This window comes from Anser cygnoides, chromosome 7, assembly GCF_040182565.1.
Source record: "Anser cygnoides isolate HZ-2024a breed goose chromosome 7, Taihu_goose_T2T_genome, whole genome shotgun sequence".
In the NCBI taxonomy this organism is placed as follows: Eukaryota; Metazoa; Chordata; class Aves; order Anseriformes; family Anatidae; genus Anser; species Anser cygnoides.
The window spans coordinates 31410640-31434024 of record NC_089879.1 but is presented as its reverse complement, the minus strand read 5'-3'; the positions used below and the strand labels follow the sequence as shown (position 1 = coordinate 31434024).

General features: G+C 45.3%; 1 protein-coding gene across 11 annotated transcripts in view; it reads left to right on the top strand.

Annotated features, from left to right (window-relative positions):
• The window catches only part of CDHR1 (cadherin related family member 1), an 81549-nt gene that overhangs the window by 48127 nt on the left and 10037 nt on the right, over positions 1 to 23385 (top strand). For all 11 annotated transcript variants that reach the window (XR_010832906.1, XM_048074897.2, XM_067000731.1 and 8 more), the window contains 7 exons: positions 329 to 407; positions 3230 to 3330; positions 5863 to 6066; positions 14107 to 14259; positions 17439 to 17603; positions 19708 to 19775; positions 22419 to 22647. Coding sequence is in view for 10 of the 11 variants with exons in the window: in XM_048074897.2 (XP_047930854.2) it covers positions 329 to 407; positions 3230 to 3330; positions 5863 to 6066; positions 14107 to 14259; positions 17439 to 17603; positions 19708 to 19775; positions 22419 to 22647 (999 nt within the window). In the remaining variant the exon portion in view is untranslated. The remainder of the gene's footprint in view (positions 1 to 328; positions 408 to 3229; positions 3331 to 5862; positions 6067 to 14106; positions 14260 to 17438; positions 17604 to 19707; positions 19776 to 22418; positions 22648 to 23385) is intronic.

The window sequence follows — 23385 nt, the reverse complement described above, 5'->3', positions numbered from 1 at the left end:
GGTGGCAGGGTCATCCCTACCTTGTGTGGAGGTACCATGTATGGGCTGTAACATCACTGGGAACAAATAAAATCATCAGTGTAGGAATGACACAGAGTTGGTCCAGGGAGTAGCATCCTTCCTGCTTGGCAAAGCTAAGCACTGATTTTTTCTAGTTGGGAGTCAGTGGTCCTCAGTGTGTTCCTCATGCAGCATGAGCAAAAGTACCCACTCTTCCTTCCACACCTCACTACAGAAAAACTTGCTGAAGTTCAGTTTATTAATACACAGTTGCAATATCATTGCTTTTTGATCTCAGCACACAAAGTAATTTCCCATTTCTCCTCAGGGCTCTGAGGTCCTCACTGTTGTTGCTCTTGATGGAGATAGAGGAAAGCCTAACAGTATTCATTACAGCCTCGTGAATGGTGAGTAGACTTGGCTTGTAAGAAATCTGAAGAGGAGTCAAAACTAGATGTGACGTTAAATTAGAGAGGGATTGCTAGAGCTTAATAAAGCTGAGACAGACTTGTGAAATAGTGTCAGGTATCTCAAACAACTCCAGGGCCCTGTCTACCAGAAAACAAGATACGATTCACTGAGTTTTAGTATCGGCTTCGCAGAACTACGCATGGAGTTGTTAGCATGGCTGATTTGTTAGGCATCAGTAGCCTCCTCGCTGCTTCAAAAAATGTAAAGGGAGATGCATTCACTGCCACTGAGCATCTCCATCATTTAATCTGGGAGACAAGAAAATGCATTGGGAGACCCAGACATGGTATTTAGAGGTATATTTTTATTAATATTGTCATTGAAGTGGCTAAACATTCAAATGTCTGGTTTCTTGGAAGAAATTGTGTTTACTAGTGAAGAGAGACTGGCTGTCCAGGGCACTGGAAGTAGGTGTTATCAAAAGATTAATGCTTTTCATCAGCAATTCTGAGAGTGTCTGTAGCATGTCTTTTAATAGCATAAAAACAAGACTTAGCTGAATTGATGACTCAGTAGCTGGTGAAATCAACAACTTAGATCAACTAAACTGCAAGCTACAATTTTAGTTTTGTTTGGTTCTCTCTTCCTCCAAAGCAGGACTTCCATGACAACTGGGCACCCTGACTCACAGATGTGAGAAACCCCAAAATTCCATAAAAGAAATACGAGGTTTAGTTGAGAGCTGTGCAGAAAGTTCTTCATTGTGTTATGTGATCTAAAAAGCAAGGTCTAGAGCGGACGGAGAGGGGTGCAATTCAGGTTTTGTCTTAATGTGGGATGGGACCCATACTATGGTTCCTTCTCACCTGATGCAACGAGAAAAGGAAGGCAGAAACATTGAGACAAAAGGTAGCAGAAGAGAAAAACAGATGGAAAATGAGAAAGTAAAAAAGGTGGAGAATGAGGAGTAAAAACAAAGAAATGGAACAAAAAGAAGCTAGACAAGGGAGGAAACTGAGGAAGAGAGAGTAAGTGGAGGCAGGTGAACCAGGCAGTGTGTGAAAGGGAAATAGGATTAATGAGAAGAAATACTGTATTTCCAAAGAATGTAGAGGACCACCTGCTATGGGAGAAAATGGAATAAAAAGGGTAAGCGATTAGGCAAGAGTGGCAAATGAAGATGGAAGGGGATGACAGACTAGTAGCATGAAATGGAAAAGAGGAAGGGAATATGCTTTTAGTGCATAGAAAGTTGATGAAATAGAAAAGAAGAGATTACAGCAGGTGCCTGCCCTTGCACCTCAGACCCTGACCTGAGTCATGACAAGCCATTATTACAATAACTGCAGGCTGACTAACAGCAAATGGGAAATTATTTATTCTTTACAAGCATTTTTTTTTATCTGAGGAGGGTGAAACCACTTTAGAAAGCACTCTAATCCTCTGAACGTGCTATATGGAGGAACACATAGTGCTACATACTCTTGAGTTACCAATTTCCCGGTGGTACCTAGACAATAACGCAAGGTATTGTGGCTTGAAACCACTATTGACTTCAGCTTCTTCTCAGTCAGAATGTTCTTTCCAGGCCAATGTATCTTAATAATTGACCAGAGCATGATTCAATATCTGTTCATTGTTGTGCCTAGTATACTGTAATGAAGTTGCAGTTATTGCAGGTATTAGCAAAATGGGACACTGTCAGATGGTTTAAAAATTATCACTGGAATTGAGTTAAAGAAAAAGAAAAATGGCTTGGCTGTCAGATCATTATCCTTTATTTCTGAGCCTCAGTCTCCTTTATTTTAAAGGTTTTTCTCTTTTCTCCGTTCAATGGTAGGCTCTGCCACAAAGCATAGACTATGGCCAATACCATGAGTGAGGTAGCATGCAAGGGTGCCTGTAGCCCTGTGGCAGAGCAGGGCAGGGCCCCTGGAGCTGTTGCCTGGTCCCCTTCCTGGGCACCTGCCTGTTTTCGGCTGTGACAGTGAGGTGGGTGCAGACATTGTGATGAGTTGCTGCTGCCTCTTTGCAAGCTGGCATTTGCTTCAGTACATATTCACCAGGTCTACAGGGATCACAGCCCGTTCACATTCTGTTCAGAAAGATGAAAATTAGGTTGCAGGGGCCAAAGTCAGCCCACAGCCCTGTTCTGCCTGTGGATCAGACTCAGCCTCAATAAAAAAAGCCTGAGCTTTACCTGAGGTTCTCCAAAATCCCTTTTAGTTCAGGCCAGCCTTGCAGAAGGCTGAGAGGTGTTTTTTATTATTATCAGCTGAGCATCTAAGGGCAGATGTTTCTCAAGAGACACTGTTTGCAGAAACAGAAACTGTTTCTTTCAGATTGTCAAACTTCTCACCTTAGCTGATATTACTGAGAGAAATATTCTTGTTTCTCAGACTTAACTATGTATGAATTTGCTAATTAAAATGAGGACTGTCTATTTTTGTCTAAACCAGCATATGAAGAAGACAGCATAACAGAAATGAATACCGAATTTGCATGCCGGGTTGCTGAGTCTAGAAGGGAAACTGACCAAGGTGGGGGAAAGGAGAATGAGGGCAGCTGTCCATATGAGTAGGGCTCTGCCAAGCCATTCCTAGGGGAGGAATCCCTCGTTGGCCCCCATCTGTGTTTTCACCACACCGTGACCAGGCATCAAAATACTTCATTTTTGAAAGGCAGATGCAGATCTACTGATAGGGATGGATACACATGCAAACAAAGATATGCTTAATGAAGTATATGGCTGATTGATTGTGCTTGTTCAGAAAACAGGAAGAATGGCCTGTAACTAGAGTATCTTGGTTTATTGCAGGAAGTGAAGGTTCCTTTGAGATCAGCAACACGACTGGAGCCATTTCTGTTATAAAAAGCCCAAATCAGCTCAAGAAAGAAGTGTATGAACTAAAAGTTCAGGTATGCTCTGTGGTCACTTGAAGACTGTTGGTCTTAAATGCCCTAAGTAGTCATGATTGTCTAAAATAGCTCAATTTATAGCCCACTTTACCTGTTTTAAGAGCTATATTTGAGCAGACTGCCAGATAGTGTAAAACAGAACAAACTGCTTTTGTTCCATGAGATATTTAGTGTCTCAAATATCTTCTTTCAAGTGAAGTCATCTTGTCCTAGTTTCATGTCTGAGTCTAGAGAATCAAAATCCTTTGCTATATGTAAATAACTGTTCTCTGTATTTTCAAATGTTGTTGCTGGACTGGGAATTGACGTCTTGTAACTGCTATGTGATGAGATGGGTAACTGCGAAGTCTGCAATTAGTAATAGGATTGGGGTAGATCACACTGTGTTGTGTCAATAACCACTCCTGAAGCACTGATCAACCACATACTAATAAATAAGTGCTAACACCCTGATGAGCTGGTATCAGTGTGACAGACTACATTATTTAAGCAGTTTCTAAACAGCAAGGATTTAAAAATGTAGAGTTAAATTGTGAAGACTTTATCAGTTTTCCTCAAGCAAATGTGTATTAAAACCATGAGAGTTCGCCAAGGTAAGGACAATATTGTCTGAAGACAGTTTTAAATATAGCATCCCCAAGGGCACTTTGTCTGCTGGTGGGCTTGAGCAGCTGGCTAACCCTGAGAGATTGTGGGGTTCCTGTCATTCAAGTTACACTCATCCACCACTCCTTCCCCTAATCCCTCTGTTTTATGAAAGTCTGTTGGCACTTCTCAGATTCAGGATTAGTCAGGCCCTTTCAAGTTCTTCCAACCTCCTAATTGTAGCTGTGGCAACCTGGAGCTTGGTGCAGGCTATAAAACCTGCCTGTGGGACTGAAAGGATGTTGTATAACCCCGTGTAGGTAGTGACGTGTGCTTCTATTACAAGACTAGCACCCTTGGGTTGCCTATGAAATCACTGAGAAGGGTCAGCTTCTTTAGAGTCAAGACACATCAAACCTTGGCTCAGACTTCAAAATGCCCCTGGAGAAGCCTTCAATAACCTTGGGAAAATGTGTCTCCTAAGCAAAGTGCCAAATGTTAAAGCAGAGATAAAAATACCTGGCTAGGTAGCAAGCACGAGCCTCTATTTTGGCTGCATTCAGCAAAATTGCTTGTTTCTCAGCAGTACCTCCAGATTGGTTTGCACACCAGAGAGGATGAGTGGGAGCAGCTGTTATGGAAGGAGAGCAATGGCTGTGTGCCAGGAGGGCAAGTTTTGTGGTCACTGGATGAAGCCTGCTGGATCTGACTGGGCCTGGCTCACCCTGCTACCACCCCTTCCTGGCAGACCCATTTACAGGGATGTTCTCCACTTGCTGTTGGTGCAGTTTCATGTTCTGACCAGATGCGTAGCAATACATTCAGTGATACATATGGAAATTTAGGCATAATTTACAAATAAATTTCCCCTAACATCTAGTCAAAGTAGTGTTGCACCTTGGCTGTTGCTGTCAGTTCTAACTGTGTCTATTTCAAGTTGAGGATCTTCTTCCCCAGCCTCAGAAAGAGGTACAACAATCTTTCAGGTAAATTCAATCTTAGTTGCATGTTGCAGAACTGTAATATCAAATCAGTGAGGATATTATTTGTTCATAAATGGGGCAACAAATTATGTGATGGAATTTAGCACTACTCTACCTCTGACATGCTTTAAACAATTGAATTTTACTTCTTCAGAGCAGTTTAGCTGTCTAGTGCCTTTGTTTTTGAGCCTGTTGAATGCAAAAATGTCTTTTAGAGATACCTGCTTTGTTACAAAAACACCAGTCAGAGTTTCTATGCTGACAGAAGAAATGTCTTAGGTTCAATCCAGTGAATTAGACTGTGTGTTGGAGTTGTTTAACTTAGATTTCATCTTTCAGTTCAGAAAAATGCCAGTTATACTTGCTCATCTGTACAAGCTCTATCCAACTTAAATTAAGCTTGTCTAGGCAGGAAAGCAGAATTGTAAATCAGAGAATAAATCTCAAAAAGGAAAAAATAAAAGTCTCATTCTGCTTTTTCAAATTTCCAGCTGCCTAAATACAGCAAGTACGGTTTTTCCTGTAGTGTTTCAAAGCTGCTGTCCTTCCAGCAATGCAACAATCAAATACCTGTAGTACCCCAGCAAATTTAAAGTTCACCTTCCCTTTCTATTCTGTCAGCACTTCAGGCAAGTAATTATCTTGTCTTTATTAGATTATCTGTCTTTAGAGAACTGTTTTCATCTAGGGTGATGTACTAAGCTCACAAAATGAGGAGAATTTTTTCATCAGGATTTTGTTGAGACTGGTATATTACCATAACCTTCTAATCATCATAAACTTCAGTGTGAAATGGACTGAGATTTCTAGAGAAATTTAAGCCTGTGAATCTGTGCACAAAATCACTGTGTGTCGGGGTGATTTCTGCATGCAGAACAATATCTGAACATGGAGCTGAGGAAAGAACCAGCTGCAGCTAAGAAGGGAATATTCCCTCATTGTTTTTCTCTTCTACCTTCTGTAGGCATCAGAAGTCAGTCCAGAAGGTGATGTCTCTGCATATGCTTTTGCCATGGTGACTATAAGGGTGGTCGACCTCAACAATCATCCACCAACGTTTTACGGAGAAAACGGTCCCCAGAACAGATTTGAACTGACCATGTACGAGCATCCCCCAGAGGGTGAAATCTTGAGGGGACTGAAGATTACAGTCAACGATTCAGATCAGGTAAGTGGAATCTACCTGGACTTTGAGTTTTCCTGCCCTGTTTCCCAAAGATGAGTAAGGGCTGTCAGAATTGGCAAATGTCTGGCCCCTTTTTTTTTCTTTTTAGGACCTCAACTGTTTCACCTGCATTCCCAGAAAGTTCAGGGTAGACAAAGTATCTTTGGGGTCCATTACCACAGAGAGTTTGGAGCCAGAAGCGTATTTAGTCTTTCATATACCATTATGTCAATGAGCAGGGTGGTCCTAAAGCTGCAGTCCAGCTCTTGGGGCCGCTGAAGTCAAGCAGTCCTTATTTCCTCTATCTATTGGTTCTATTCAGTTGTTGTCAGTGTAATGTCCAAGAACATATTCCCTGTAGAGATTTACTTAGGGCTCTCAATCACTTTAGTAACTTTAAGTGCAGTTGCTGTTTGTATCTTCTCTAGCCCCTCTGGAAACAACACGGTTTGTACCCTTACATTGTTTTTATTACGGCATATCATCCTTCTGGCCCTTATGTTACAACCAGAGTCTGCAGTGCATACTTTGATAAATCATTCCCACTGGAGTGATATTTTTAGGTAATCTGAAAAATTATGCCAGAGCCAAACTAACTAACCAGATCAAAGGAAAGAAAAGAAGGCTGCATTCATCTCAGCCTGGTATCTAGCTGACCTCTGATACCCATAGGTACTATGGTGATGGTTGCTATAGGGATCCCTAAGCTAAATACTGTATGAATGGCATCCATCTGAGTTAGCCTCAGGTTAGGCAGTGACAAGAGAAAGCTTAATGCATCTGAGAACTGTATTGCTATTGGAAAGAGCGCTCTTATATAACTGTGCTCAGTATTGTGCTGTTTTGACTGTATTGTACTCTATCAAACCCACTAGCTTCTTCCCCCTCCCTCCTGCTGCTCTGCAGCAAGCAGATAAATGACTGCTTTCAAAGCAGTGCTACGTCTATCCTGCTATTGTCACGGAGGATGTTGCTGCAGAAGAAAAGAAACAAAACCCATCTCTTCTATTTAGAGACAAAACATATATTTATCATATGTAGGCTGACAAAATATTCAGGGCTGCAAGTTAGGCTATAAAATAAGCAGAAAACATTGCTAAATATACTGTATAGATTTCTCAAGAAGCTTCCTAGTACTGTGTAAGACATCACTCTAGGGGGATTGGTTTGCTTTTGTTTTAAGGCATAGAAAGCAGTGTTTTCTTTTCTGCACAAGAGTTCTATATAGGGAAGAAAATTCAAATCATACATCAGTTTGTCACAGCCACCGTTGCCCCTTTAGGAGAATGGGTTGCGTAGGTGAGAAGGAAGTTATGAGCATAGCCTGTTTCAGGCCAAAAGTTCAATGGAAATGCCATCTTGCAAGAACATCATACAGAAATTTCTCCCTCTACTCTCTTCCTCTGACAGACACAGCTAAGGGCTCGGTGTGTCGTCCCTTCAGTCATTCCCATGTCCCACGGCTGTCTGCTTTGAGACATGCAGAGAGGCTTGCTCTGAGCTGATCTGGGTTCAGTGCACATCACTGTCAGAAATCACACAGCCGTTGGAGGGAGGCAGTTCTCTCCCCACCAGTGCCACCGTCCTAAGTACAGAGGACTTCTTGTGGTCAGATATTCAACTTTCCCCATAGTCCAGCAGTTCTGGCTTTTTTTGCATGCTTGGCTTTACTGCCCAGAAGAAGAGAGCCTGTTGTCCCCTGTGTAGCTGTGGAGGTTTGTATAACCAAAAAATGCAAACTGCTGTGCTACACCACACTGCTGAGCTTAGACCCAGTATCACTCTGGTTTCCTTGCGGGTCCACCACTGAATACTTTTCCTCTTGACGTGGTTGCAGCAAGAACTGCTCATAAGTTCATAATGCTCGGCCACTTGCCGAGGCGACCGGCTCCGGGGCAGACGCGTGCTGCAGCGGAGCGCGGGATCGGGACAGGCAGGGCTATTTTTCGGGCATCGAGCCTACGTGAGGGAGCCGCCAGGCACCGGCAGCCCTCGTGAGGGAGGCTGCCGAGGCGTAGGCGGGGCCAGCAGCGACAGCGTCAGCGACAGCGTCAGCGACAGCGTCAGCGGCGGGCCTTTTAAATCGGGCACCACCGCCTTTTCAGAGCCACTTGCCGAGGCGACCGGCTCCGGGGCAGACGCGTGCTGCAGCGGAGCGCGGGATCGGGACAGGCAGGGCTATTTTTCGGGCATCGAGCCTACGTGAGGGAGCCGCCAGGCACCGGCAGCCCTCGTGAGGGAGGCTGCCGAGGCGTAGGCGGGGCCAGCAGCGACAGCGTCAGCGACAGCGTCAGCGACAGCGTCAGCGGCGGGCCTTTTAAATCGGGCACCACCGCCTTTTCAGAGCCACTTGCCGAGGCGACCGGCTCCGGGGCAGACGCGTGCTGCAGCGGAGCGCGGGATCGGGACAGGCAGGGCTATTTTTCGGGCATCGAGCCTACGTGAGGGAGCCGCCAGGCACCGGCAGCCCTCGTGAGGGAGGCTGCCGAGGCGTAGGCGGGGCCAGCAGCGACAGCGTCAGCGACAGCGTCAGCGACAGCGTCAGCGGCGGGCCTTTTAAATCGGGCACCACCGCCTTTTCAGAGCCACTTGCCGAGGCGACCGGCTCCGGGGCAGACGCGTGCTGCAGCGGAGCGCGGGATCGGGACAGGCAGGGCTATTTTTCGGGCATCGAGCCTACGTGAGGGAGCCGCCAGGCACCGGCAGCCCTCGTGAGGGAGGCTGCCGAAGCGTAGGCGGGGCCAGCAGCGACAGCGTCAGCTCCTCCCCCCGGCCGTTCAAAGGCAGTCCTTAGGGAGCGCGAGCGACCAGGAGCGCGGCGAACAGGGCCGGCAAACAGGGAGTGACGCGGCAGTTAGCGAGGCAGTTGGCGCAGGCAGGGCGGAGCGCTCACACCCGCCCTTAGGGACAATTCCTCTAACGGCACTCTCCTGTCAGCTGGGCTACAATGGTCTCCACCAGGCACGGTGCCTTCTCTAGGAAGTCAGTGCACACCCAGACCGACTGCCCGTCCAAACATGCGGCAGTTCAGGTCTCAGGATGCGGGGAGTGCCTGAGCCTTTTGCTGCCATCGGCGGGAGGCAGGGAGACTGCTTGCGTGAGGTGCGAGCAGGTGGACGACCTGGTCCGCATGGTGGCGGAACTCAAGGAAGAGGTGCAGAGACTGAGGGATATCAGGGAGTGCGAGCGGGAGATAGACTGGTGGAGCAACTCCCTGCAGGAGCGGAGGGAGAGGGACCAGGGTGAGACGCCCCAAAGGGGGGTGGACCCCCTGCCCTGTTGCCATCGGGCAGAGGGAGGGGACCTGCGAGTTGAGGAGGAATGGAGACAGGTCCCTGCTCGACCTCGCAGGAGATGCCCTCCCCTGCCGGCACCGCCTTCCCAGGTGCCCTTGAACAATAGGTTTGAGGCCCTGGGGCTCGAGAGACCCGTGGGTGAGGATGAGGTAGGAAGCCTACCCGGGAGGATGCCTGAGGTGAGGAAGTTGACTCCACGCCTCAGGACTGCCTCCACCAAGAAAGAAAGAAGGGTGATTGTTGTGGGCGGCTCCCTCCTCAGGGGAACGGAGGGCCCTATTTGTCGGCCTGACCCCACACATAGGGAAGTCTGCTGCCTCCCTGGGGCCAGGGTCAGAGACGTTACCAGGAAGCTTCCAAACCTGGTTCGCCCCTCTGACTATTACCCGCTTTTGATAGTCCAGGCTGGCAGCGATGATGTTGAAAAGAGAAGCCTCAGGGCCATCAAACAGGACTATAGGGGGCTGGGACGATTGGTGGAGGGAGCGGGAGTGCAGGTGGTGTTTTCGTCTATCCCTACGGGGGAAGGGAGAGGCACGGAGAGGACGCGGAAAGCTCATGTGGTTAATAGGTGGCTCAGAGGCTGGTGCCAGCATAGAAATTTTGGGTTTTTTCACCATGGGGAGCTTTACTCGGCACCCGGCCTGATGGCCCCAGACGGGTCTCTATCTCCAAGGGGAAAACGGATCCTAGGCCAGGAGCTGGCGGGGCTCATAGAGAGAGCTTTAAACTAGGTAAGAAGGGGGACGGGGCTCAAACAAGGCCTGTTGGAGCTGTGCCGGGGGAAACAATGGCTAGGCCGGGGAAGAAGGCGATGGCCCAGCTGAAGTGCATCTACACTAATGCACGCAGCATGGGTAACAAACAGGAGGAGCTGGAAGCCATCGTGCAGCAGGCAGGCTACGACTTGGTTGCCATCACGGAGACGTGGTGGGACCGCTCCCACGACTGGAGTGCTGCAATGCCTGGCTATCGGCTCTTCAGGAGGGACAGGCAGCACAAAAGAGGTGGTGGCGTGGCTCTCTACATTAGAGAATCTTTTGATGTTGTGGAACTCCAGGCTGGGAATGATAAGGTTGAATCCCTGTGGGTTAGGATCCGTGGGAAGGCCGGCAAGGCTAGCATCCTGGTGGGGGTCTGCTATAGACCGCCGAACCAGGATGCGGAGACGGATGAGGAGTTTTATAGGCAACTGACAGAAGTTGCAAAATCGTCGGCGCTTGTCCTCGTGGGGGACTTCAACTTCCCGGACATATCCTGGAAACACAACACGGCACAGAGAAAGCAGTCTAGGAGGTTTCTGGAGAGCGTGGGAGATAGCTTCCTGACGCAGCTGGTCAGTGAACCTACCAGGGGTGGTGCCCCGCTAGACCTTCTCTTCACAAACAGAGAAGGACTGGTGGGAGATGTGGTGGTCGGAAGCTGTCTGGGGCAGAGTGACCACGAAATGGTAGAGTTCTCTATTCTTGGCGAGGCCAGGAAGGGGACCAGTAAAACTGCTGTCTTGGACTTCCGGAGGGCTGACTTTGAGCTGCTCAGGACGCTGGTTGGCCGAGTCCCTTGGGAGGCGGTTCTGAAGGGCAGAGGAGTCCAGGAAGGCTGGGCGCTCCTCAAGAAGGAAATCGTGATGGCACAGGAGCGGTCCGTCCCCACGTGCCCAAAGATGAGCCGGCGTGGAAGAAGACCGGCCTGGCTCAACAGAGAGTTGCGGCTGGAGCTTAGCAGAAAAAAGAGGGTTTATAATCTTTGGAAAAAAGGGCGGGCCACTGAGGAGGACTACAAGGATGTAGCGAGGCTGTGCAGGGAGAAAATTAGAAAGGCCAAAGCTCATCTGGAGCTCAATCTGGCTACTGCCGTTAAAGACAACAAAAAATCCTTTTACAAATACATCAACGCGAAACGGAGGACTAGGGAGAATCTCCATCCTTTACTGGATGCGAGGGGAAACCTAGTTACTAAGGATGAGGAAAAGGCTGAGGTGCTTAATGCCGCCTTTGCCTCAGTCTTTAGCGGCAATACCGGTTGTTCTCCGGACACCCAGTGCCCTGAGCTGGTGGAAGGGGATGGGGAGCAGGATGTGGCCTTCGCTATCCATGAGGAAATGGTTGGCGACCTGCTACGGAGCTTGGATGTGCGCAAGTCGATGGGGCCTGATGGGATCCACCCGAGGGTACTGCGAGAACTGGCGGAGGAGCTGGCCGAGCCGCTTTCCATCATTTATCGGCAGTCCTGGCTATCGGGGGAGGTCCCGGTTGACTGGCGGCTAGCCAATGTGACGCCCATCTATAAGAAGGGCCGGAGGGCAGACCCGGGGAACTATAGGCCTGTCAGTTTGACCTCAGTGCCGGGGAAGCTCATGGAGCAGATTATCTTGAGGGTCATCACGCGGCACTTGCAGGGCAAGCAGGCGATCAGGCCCAGTCAGCATGGGTTTATGAAAGGCAGGTCCTGCTTGACGAACCTGATCTCCTTCTATGACCAAGTGACGCGCTTGGTGGATGAGGGAAAGGCTGTGGACGTGGTCTACCTTGACCTCAGTAAGGCTTTTGACACCGTTCCCCACAACATTCTCCTCAAGAAACTGGCTGCTCGTGGCTTGGACTGGCGTACGCTTCGCTGGGTTAGAAACTGGCTGGATGGCCGGGCCCAGAGAGTTGTGGTGAATGGAGTCAAATCTGGTTGGAGGCCGGTCACTAGTGGAGTCCCCCAGGGCTCGGTACTGGGGCCGGTCCTCTTTAATATCTTTATCGATGATCTGGATGAGGGCGTCCAGTGCACCCTCAGTAAGTTTGCAGATGACACCAAGCTAAGTGCGTGTGTCGATCTGCTCGAGGGCAGGAAGGCTCTGCAGGAGGATCTGGATAGGCTGGAGCGATGGGCTGAGGTCAACTGCATGAAGTTCAACAAGGCCAAGTGCCGGGTCCTGCACCTGGGCTGCAACAACCCCAAGCAGAGCTACAGGCTGGGAGATGAGTGGCTGGAAAGCTGCCTGGCCGAGAAGGACCTGGGAGTATTGGTGGATAGTCGGCTGAATATGAGCCAGCAGTGTGCTCAGGTGGCCAAGAAGGCCAACGGCATCCTGGCCTGTATAAGAAGCAGTGTGGCCAGCAGGTCGAGGGAAGTGATTGTGCCCCTGTACTCGGCTCTGGTGAGGCCGCACCTCGAGTACTGTGTTCAGTTTTGGGCCCCTCGCTACAGAAAGGACATGGACGTGCTCGAGCGAGTCCAGAGAAGGGCGACCAAGCTGGTGAGGGGTCTGGAGAACAAGTCTTACGAGGAGCGGCTGAGGGAGCTGGGCTTGTTCAGCCTGGAGAAGAGGAGGCTCAGGGGCGACCTCATCGCTCTCTACAGTTACCTGAAAGGAGGCTGTAGAGAGGTGGGGGTTGGTCTATTCTCCCACGTGCCTAGTGACAGGACGAGGGGGAATGGGCTAAAGTTGCGACAGGGGAGTTTTAGGTTGGATGTTAGGAAGTACTTCTTTACCGAAAGGGTTATTAAGCATTGGAACGGGCTGCCCAGGGAGGTGGTGGAGTCACCATCCCTGGAGGTCTTTAAAAGACGTTTAGATGTAGAGCTTAGGGATATGGTTTAGTGGAGTACTTAGTGTTAGGTCGGAGGTTGGACTCGATGATCTTGAGGTCTCTTCCAACCTAGAGAAATCTGTGAATCTGTGAATAACAAGCCCCCTGGGAATACAGCTGAAAGCAAAGTTTTCCTGTTTGAAAGTTACTGTTAGAAATTCTTCATCTCAAGATTCATGCTAGGAGCAAAACATGGCACCAGCCAGGCACCGAATGTGGCTGGTTGTCACAATGTAACCATGACATTGTTGGAGAAATTAGTGAAGTCAGAGAGCTGGTTAGGTGGGCTCAGCTCATTTTCCTTCTTCCCCTGTAAGACAGAGATGTGAGAATCCTCACTTCATCTTTTTTCTTCTGTGCACCAGTTAATTTTAAAGAGTTGGTCTGGCACTAGGGCTCCCTGGTCCCAGCTCACACACCAGTGGTGGTAACCTTCTAGATTTTGCTGCTTCCCATTTCCTCTCTGGCTAGGTTTATCTATGTGATGGGATTTGTCTTCTCACTTCACCTGGAGCTATCAGATGTTTGCCACATTTTATTCTGCACAAGCGGAGCTCATTTCTGCTCCCAAGTGCACCAACTTCCAGTAGGTTTGGTGGCTGTAACTCTGGGCTAGCTTTATCCAGTCAGTGCAAACTGTCAGGTACCACCTCTGTTTGGAAATTGCACATCTTCATGGCTCAGCATCATCCCAAGAATGAGTTCCTAAAGGTAACAGGTTGGGTTTTTGAGAGGTCCGTTGTCCTGACTCAAGCAGCACAGTTGTCTTTCCTTGGCAGGAACCAGGAGAAGGCAGGACTTCCTTGCACGTGGTGGTGTCCTTCTCACCTGCACTAGCTGGCAGCATGCAGTACAAAGCCCAAGACTCCTTGCCAAAAAAGTGCCTCTCGTAGCCAGTTCTACTGGAGGGTTTTTCCATTAAGACTGGAAGAATAACCAAGCTTGTCAATCTACTTACAGAAAAGCTATGTCTGTTTTGTGACCAGGGCTGGAGGGATTATGTAACTAAGCTTCTTAGTGGTCTCTTTCTCAGGGGATGGAGAACAGAGGTCTCTAAGCAGTAAGACTGATGCTAATTTTATACAGCCTGAAGAAACAGAGCCAATGTAAGCTGTAAGAAATGAATTGTTCACCAAAAACAATGCAGTATCCGCTTTTATTCACAGGGAGCCAATGCTAAATTCAACCTCCGTCTTGTTGGACCTGGTGGCATCTTCCGAGTCGTTCCCCAAACTGTCCTGAATGAGGCTCAGGTTACGATAATAGTGGAAAATTCTGCTGCTATCGACTATGAAAAATTCAAGGTGTTAACCTTCAAGGTACTTCTGCTTTCTGTGTCTTCTCTGCCTGTGTATCTGATATGTGTATGATGGCTTACATATCTGATGGGATCTATCTTCTCAGTCCACCTGGATTTGTCTGATGCTTTGTCAATGACATTATATTCCATGTAAAGGACACTCATTTCCACCCTTGGTTCACCAACTTCCGAAAGGTTTAATGGATGCATCTGGATGCAATTTAGTCCAGTCAGTGCAAACTGTTGACTATTATCTCTGTGAAAATTGTACATGCTGTTGGCGCTGAGTCATTCTAGACTGAACCCTAAGGGTGTTATTTCTTCTCTTACAATGATAAATTCACAGGGTGAAATCCTAATTTCTCTGGAGCCAGAAATTCACCTGCTTAGTTCTAAGTAATTTTGTTCATGATCATGTTTTTCAATATTGGCTGGCTGAAGATCCCAGCTGACTGGAAAATTATTTCCCAGAATTGCTCACTGCCTTTGTCAGAGCATATCTGTATATATGGCCTTTTACAGACTGATCTGGGGCTATCGCACCTATGCTGCAAGCCAGCCATACAAGAACCAGCATACATCTAAAAGCTGGAAACTTGTATTATCACCTTCCCTAATGGATTCATCAATTTATAAATGAGATAATTAAGTAGTATGGTTTGTGTCAGCTGCCTCTGAACATGAGTATAGATGTTTGGTTCTGTCTGCATCAAACAGTGTAGACAATCTCTGTAGTCATAAAAAAAAAAATGTCAAAACTATATAGCTGAGTACAAACATGCCGATTTTCATTTTCTACACAAAAAGGTGTTTTTAGCACAGTTCAGAAGTCAGACTTCCTGGATTTTGTTCTCACCCTTACCACATAGTTTGTTCTGTGTCCTTAGCAAGTCACAGAATTACAGAATATCCTGAGTTGGAAGGGGCCCATAAGGATCACTGAGTCCAACTCCTGGCTCTGCACAGAACTACCCAAAAGTCCTTTCACTGCAGTATGCTTCATGTCTCTTCTTGTAATGTTGTACTCAGTTTGAGCTTCATGGGTTATAGATGCTACAAAAATATGATGCATCATTATTGTATCAAAATGAAAGATTCAGAACGGGTTATAAAATGCTACTGAAACTAATTATAATAAGCACACATTTATTCAGGTTAAACTGCCAAAAGACCAGTAAAGAAGCTACACATGGCCTCCTCATGAATGCTAATAGAAATGGAAGCAGTTAATGTGATTAGCCTGAACATTGAAAGAATTAATTACTAGGAAAAAGAATATACATCTTTTTAACTTGAGTAGTTATTCTTTTTTGGGGGGTGGGAAGGGAGGGTGAAATTATTTCTACAGAAGAAGGACTGTACAGCTTTGCTAAAAATGCAGAGCCTTTGTCTAGATTCCAAATGAAGAAGGTGCAGCTGAATGATACGGTAATAATGTATGGCAGCAAATACTTTATAGAGACTTCATTGCCTTCTCCATTTCCCTGAAAAGTTCAAATCGCTTCCTACCCAGTTTTAGTTGCTAAAATAGTCATTCTAGTTAAACTTTGGGGTGAAATAGGTTCTTATTTCTATTTAACACATATCCTACAGCAGCTTTGAGAAGCTATTGTCATTTTTTTTCCCTGTAAACAATGGTCCTGCTCCTCTGGTTTGTTATTTAACAGCAAAATGCCAGAGAGGGATTAAAGTTGATTGGACTGGGAGGTGCACGAAAGAACTACCTGAGGCAAAGGCTACTCGAGAAAATCTGTCGTCCGTTTAGGGCTGGCTTTTAAATACAGTTGGTCGGCATTACCTTCTTCATTTTCAGCTGTCCAAGAGCCAGAGCGTGTTTCCCAAGTTTTGGCAGCTGTGATAATTTGTACCTCTGTGCCCTCCAACCTGGCCTTTTAGAGCTCAAGCCCCTCTGCCAGAGAGGCCAAGTGTCACTGTCCCACTATGATGGGACTTGTTGCCACAGGCTGACCTGCTCTGGGGGCCAAACCACTTCCCTCCCTCCTCCATCAGCTCACAGTACATCCCTCCTTGACAAGAGCCTGGACCTGCTCCTCGCCTTCTACGGACGCTCACATCTCCCGCAGACTGGGACCAGATGAGGCTGCAATTATCTTCAGTTGCCAAAATCAAATCTATTTTAACGAATCACCTGCCACTTTTAAGACTATATCTGTCTACTTTTCTGGCAGTTGTATTAATTGTTGCTGTGTAGTCCTCTGAAGAAACAGTTTTACACTATTTTTTTTCTTCTCTCTGCTTATAATGAACTATATACGACTGCATAATACATTGCAGAGAAGTAATCTGACAAAAATCCCCCCCCTGAGGGAAGGAAGATGTTGTCAGTATGTTGACATAGCTGGACTATGACTGCTGAAAGGAGAGGGAATAAAAATGAATGTAAAAAACAAATGAAAAGACTAAGCTCTTATAAGATACTTTAGCAGGGGCTGATACCAGCAGCAAAGATTTCGCTGTGGATGCTATAATTTAGTTATAGGTCCACGTGTATGATAAGCAGTAGGACTTTATCTGTGTGCTGGTTTAGAGCTGAGATTGCTCACAAGCAGATTTGGTGACGTCTGTATGACTACCTTCAAAAATGTAGTTTGGTGAAACACCATCCGAGACTCCCAAGCACACAAGTTAGCACAGAGATGCAGTAACAAACTCCTCTTCTAGAACAGATGTGATCTGTAGTGATTCCAAGCAATCCTTTGGGGCTGAATTCTTCCAGAATCCTGTCACTGTATGTTTTCAACTGTTATAACTGTTTGTAAGGTAGGAAGAGCTCCAGAAGATGGTACTGAAATAGCCTTTTCCCTGCCTACTTAAACTGCTCCCCTCCAAACCCTGTCACCTGTAGGTGACACGAACTTCTCCCAGTCTAGCAGGGCAAGGACTTGAACACAGCATGTGCCTCTCAGCCAGTCAGTGGTGCCACTGCTGGTGGACCTCACACACCACCTGCCTCAGTGGGGAACTGTAACACGGCAGGAGGAAGGCTGAGTGCCCTGCGAGCGGCACGGGGAGGATGAGCTCCAACAGCCTGTGTCTCAGGTGCTGCATGAAGCGAGCAGGAGACACCATGGCAGCCATTCTCTACCATCTGAAGCTCAAAGCTTCCACTATGAAGCTCCTTTAAGAAGTAGTAATATCAGCTTTGTAATAATTTTCTGGTTTTTTTTTTCTTCTTAGCTTCTTGCAATAGAGGTGAACACACCAGAGAGATTCAGCTCAACAGCTGATGTGGTGATACGTTTACTGGATACCAACGACAATGTCCCGAAATTCTCCTCTGACTACTACATTGCCAGGATCCCTGAGAACTCCCCAGGGGGCTCAAACGTAGTTGCTGTAACTGTAAGTTTATTTATCTGTTAAGAAAATACTCTCTTCTCTAGCTATTTATGGAGACAGTTCCAATACCTTAAAAATAGTAGACAATGGCACCTCGCAAATATTACCATTCATCTCCAGTTCCTTTCCAGAATCAACAACAAAACATGTTCCAATAAAATAAAATTTTAGGCAAGCGTTCTTCAGAACAACTAATTTACTTTTTTTTTTTTTTACTTAAAGGCCATCTGCTTTTAAGACAGATCACATGGTCTGTGAGTACTAAGAAAGCCCCAGTCAAATCAATGTCCAGCGGAAGGATTTGGTTCTGACTAAGTGGAATTGGATTTACTGGATTTGCTTGCTTAAGTATGAGTAAAAAGAAAACAAGATGCCTGCTTAGTTAGGTATAAGTCTCCTCCTCCTGGGAGGAATCTGGCTGCTAAATGCATAATTAGACAGTTAATGAAGGCAAAAATATAACACTAAAATGCTTAGAGCTGGGAAAGGAAGATCCCTGTTGAAGTATCGTCTCACTATGGGAAGAATATGCTTATAGATTTTCCTGTGCTCACATTTCCGTAGAAAGAAAATCAGGGAAAATCAGGGCATTACATGGGTCCTGTACTGGAGAAGCATTCCCAGCCATTAGATGCAAGCTGTACCCCTTTAATGCAGCTGCTGGGACTGGAAACATGTCTCATGTCACAAAGCTCCTGGCCACATGGGGATCGGTGGGTGATGCAAGTCACCTTGCAGAGGCCTTGGAGGTAAGGGTGATGGAGGCAGGTTGCCAGAGATCTCCAGCACAGGCTGCAAGTCACAAAGGAAAAGAAATCATCATAGTAAAGTGCTAAAGGCAAATTTGAGAACTGGAAGAATGAAAGAGGAAAAGGAACATAAACACTACAAAAATGGTTGTTAGAGGAAACTAATAGGAATGCTGTAGAGAACACAGACTCCAAACATCACTGTCTTTGCAACAAGGCAAAATAAAAAATTTCTATTAGGTGGGCAGAAAAAAAAAAATACAAAAAGTTTGTAAAACGCAGTGAAACTAACCATTCTAAGCCAAGGTATATATAGCATAGCTGAAGTTTCCATGTAAAATTTATTTTCATGTGATAACAACTCAGTGTTTGACCCAGATTCACAAATATACTCCACAAACTAAGATTCTCTGAGTACCCAGAATTACTATTCTGGCAGAAATTCCAGGTGTACAAAATGTTTCAGGAAAAGTTAGGCAGTCCCAGTGTAGACTGTGGTCAAAATTATGGGGTGAGAGAAACTTAAAACATCAGCAAGGCTGATAGCCATGCAGGAATCAAAGACATTGTCCTAGTTTTCAGAAGAAGTAACAAATGTTTAATCAGGAAGATGAGTGAGCTAACCACCACCACCAGGAATTTAGATGGCCAGATACAATGGTACAATATAGCATCTCAGAGCTACCAAAGAAACGGGCTTATGGAAATTACTGTCATCCAATCAGTAGCTTTCCAAATCCTGAGCTAAGACTGGAAGCCAACAAGAATCCTGAACAAAGATATCAACTGTTGTAGCGTCTGCATTACTAAAAGTCACACAGACACAAGAGTGATTATCTTCTAAGCAAAGCTAAAATATTATGTATAGTTTTCAATATTTGTTACGTGTTACTTTAAACGGAATTGATTAAAAGAGCGGAACATTAAAAAAATCCTCTATATACAGTAAGTAATTTTGGCCAGGGAATACACATTAATACTAAATTGATAATTAGGAAGGCTTGAGAGTGGGCAGCTTGTGTCATTGGGATTGGCTTCATTTCTTTTAAAGGAAAGATGTGTTAAATGTCAATGAATAGAGCCATCTAGTGGCTTTCTCCCTGCTAGAGCCTCTGGGCACCAGCCTGGCCAGGAGACAGGCAACGTCTTAGCAGCTTAATTGGGACACCCAGTGACATTTCTGTGTGTTAGATTTTGCTGTTTTCTAGGTGCACAATTGTTTGTGTGATTTCCCCCTAAAAATATTCTGACAAAAGGAGGGAGTTTGGGTTTTTAAGTGATCTGTTTTTCAAAGAAAAATGACCACACATCTTTTTGCAATTTAGTAAAGGATGACTCTCTTATTTTCTTTTCTTAAGGCTACAGATCCAGATTCAGGGCTTTGGGGAGAAGTCAAGTACTCTATCTATGGAACAGGAGCAGATCTGTAAGTAAAAAATAAAATTAAATAACCTTTAAGGAGAGTATTAAAAAGAATTTAAAAGAGCGGGCTCATTCTTGATCTGCTCATTTCCAAGGACGTTTATGCCATGTTCTTTGAGCTTTGTGGGGGAAAAAAAAAAAAAAAAAAAAAAAAACAGAAAAAATGGTGTGATCATTAAACATCTGCTTCATCAACCTATGGAATTTTACCCACAAGCACCCAAATAGATATAAGGCAGCTGAAGTATCAGTACACAGGATCTGTTCAATCACCATCTGAAAAATGCTTCTAAGGGAAATGGGAGATTTTGGTCTAGTTGTCAAAAGTCAATTCTGGGGGAAAAAAATTTCCTTGCTCTTTCACCTACCATTCTATACAGCTGTACAAATAGTTCGGTTTGAACTCTTACCAAAATAAATCAAAGAAGTCAAGACTTCCAAAGATATAAACTTTAGTTTTCAAGGCCAGTTGTTCAAAGCATCATATATATTTAAAACTTGTAGCCCTACATCAGGGAAGAAGGGAATCTATTGCTTATTTGATTTTGTAATGATGCCTGGTTTCTCCTTGCCTTGGGAACAGTGTGGGGGTAAGAATGTCCTGATATGTTGTTTTTGCCTACACTGCTTCCATCCCAGCAGTTGCCGTGGTCCATCGGTTGGGGCTCCCAGACATGCCTAGCATCATCAGCCGTCACAGACATTGCTGCTGGAAGCTGCATCTCCTGGACGTGATGGGGCTGCAGGGCAGAACTTGGAAATGAATAAGCTGTTCAGGCACTCAGCTCCAGAATCTGTTTTTCTCTGTACATTATCCCCTGGAGTTAAAGCTGAACTCCTCTTGTTAGGGTGAAAGCCATTTAGGAGGCACAATCAAAGTCCAAAATCCAAGATGTTAAGGGTGAACCTCTTCTGTAGCCAGAAGGGTACACATATGGGAGCATTTCCAGGATGGATTATTCTGAGCTGCTCAGTAAGTCTTTAAGCTATCTGCAGGCTGCATAGAGGCAAGCAGGCAAAGGTCATGTCGTAGAGGCAGACCTCTCTGATTTAAAGTGTAACTGCTGGTGCAAAGAAGCTTGTGAAGGTTGTTGACAAAGGATTAAAAAAAAAAAAAGGCAGGTGCAAAAAAAAAAAAGCAGGTGCAACTTTCTTCTGATTGGAGTTGTGGGGATGTTCAGGCTCACCATTCTTATGCTATTGAATGAGGAAATAAGGATGTAAAGGCACTTTTCCCCTTCTTAAATATGATTTTTTTTCTTTTGCTTGTGCCAGATTGGCATGGCTCTCCAAGGCTGGATTGATTTCCTAAACATTGAACCTCCAGATATGCTGAACACATAGATTTGAGATTTTCAATTAGGAGCATGTTTATTCATCACAGGGTTGCATCAGTGGAAATGCAGTTGCATTGGCAGAAAGATGAGTTTTACCTGAGTAAGAGGAATAGTGTTAGTTGTTGAAAACATAACCATTACGTCAGTAATTCTCCATCCAAAGTGACACTGGGAGTGGGGTACACTGCTGCAATCTCTTCACATCTCACTGCTTCTGTTCTTCCACTAAAATGGCAATGATGAGAGTTCTGTCTGTGTGCTGAGGCTGGGTTGGGCACTAAAGAGGCACTCAGCACAGGCACTGTCTCCTACCAAGAGTTTGCACAGCTCTTTCCACCTCCAGGTCCTAGCTTTCATCAAGACTTGTATTTGTATTTAACAGAGTAATGCTAACAATTGATGATTCTGGATTACTAAGTGCATGTTTTATAATCACTCTCAATTACGCTCACAGTTGAGATACAGAAAATATTTTGTCACCCTTTAAATTAATTAAAGGAGATATACAAAACCTTTTGTATTTGTTAAAATATGTATTTGTATTTTGTATTTGTTAAAAACCCTGTTTGGAGCCTATGTTGGTAGTCCATTTACAAAAGACACTGCGTTGGTATCTTCTCTGTAAATCTCAGCTTTCGCATGTCACTTTTGATAGTGTCTCAATTACAAATGTGTAGAAGTGAACTTGCTACAGATAAATCTGAACACCCTCTCCATCCCAGTGCCAGTCTGTGGAAAAGTGATGATTTTTGGAGGACATAATGTGCCCCGCACTTCTGGGGATTTGAAAGCAGCCATTTTTCTTACCCATTCTGAGAAGCAAAGAGTTTAAACATGATATGCAGCAAACTTCCCTTAGCTGTTGAGGAGATATCAATCAATTTTAATTTATTCAGGACATTATCAAATACATTGTACTTATAAACTGAACAAATAGGCAGTTCCTTAATGTTTTAACATGAAGAAATTATTCTGGAGGAAGGCCATCGAGCTGAGCATTTATTTAGGACAAAGCCTTTAACAGAAAATGCAGCTAAAATGGCTAGCGCACAATTAATAGAAAAACACCAGACACTGTGGTGTTCACATCACACTCTGTGGTTTTCAAGCCTAAAGGAACAAGCCAAAGATAGGTAGAGTGAATGATTCAGAAACATCAGCCTGACAGGAGGAAGGTGAAGAATACCAGTCTTTGATCTTTGGGCACAGTATTTCAGTGTTTAGAACCCACCTTTGCCCCAGGCTATAAATATATGTTAGGTTTCCAAAAAAAAAAAACACTCAAAATCTCTCCGTACTTCTTTTTTCAGGTTCCTAATCCACCCATCAACAGGTATAATTTACACCCAGCCCTGGGCTGTATTAGATGCTGAAGTGAACTCTAAGTATAATTTCTATGTGAAAGCAGAGGACACAGATGGGAAGTACAGCCTGGCTGAAGTGTTCATCACTGTGCTAGATGTCAATGACCACTCTCCAGAGTTCAATGAAAACATCCAGGAAAAGACGATGATCATTGGGTCACCAGTGAAGATAGAGGTGAGAAACAACACAGTGTGTCACAAAGCAGAGTGCCTTGGAAAAGCCCCAGCTATGCAGTTTATTGCTCAGGGATCATGATGAATGCCTGAAAGTTGGCTTTTCCTGAGGCTTTATTCTGCACATCCGTTTGTACGTAACAAATGGATTAAAGCATGGAATAATAGTATTTACAGACTGCTGAGAAAGAGAAATAAATTCTGTAGGCAAAAGATAAAGTTCTGTTACAGTATTTGAACCATTAGCTGGTGGAGGATTCTAGATTGTACAGTGATCATAAGAAGCCCAAGTAAGATGAATGGATGAAAGTACAGGGTTTTGAATACTTAACCTCCCTGCCATGCCATTGTGCTCAACCACACAACTTCATCCCCTTCACTTTGCAGAACTATGTATAGTGATCCAGTGCAGAACAGGAGGTTAAAAAACATTGCAATAGCAATTCACAGGCAAAGGAGCAGAACATCCGATGTTACACATATTTGAATGCATATAGTCAAGCCTGATTATGCAACACCTAACACTAGCAGAATAAATACCACAGCAAAAAACTTAAGGCAGCTATAGCTTAGTGTGTGTGGAGCTAATTCCATTGTTCTCTATTAATTTCAACATTTGTCCATGATGCTGTGTGAGAAAGTCCCTAGCAATAGACCGTTTACAGTCTACAGATAGGTTATGCTTCTGCTTTTCATCTTCTTCCCTTTAATCTTGAATAGAAATCATTTATACAAAAAG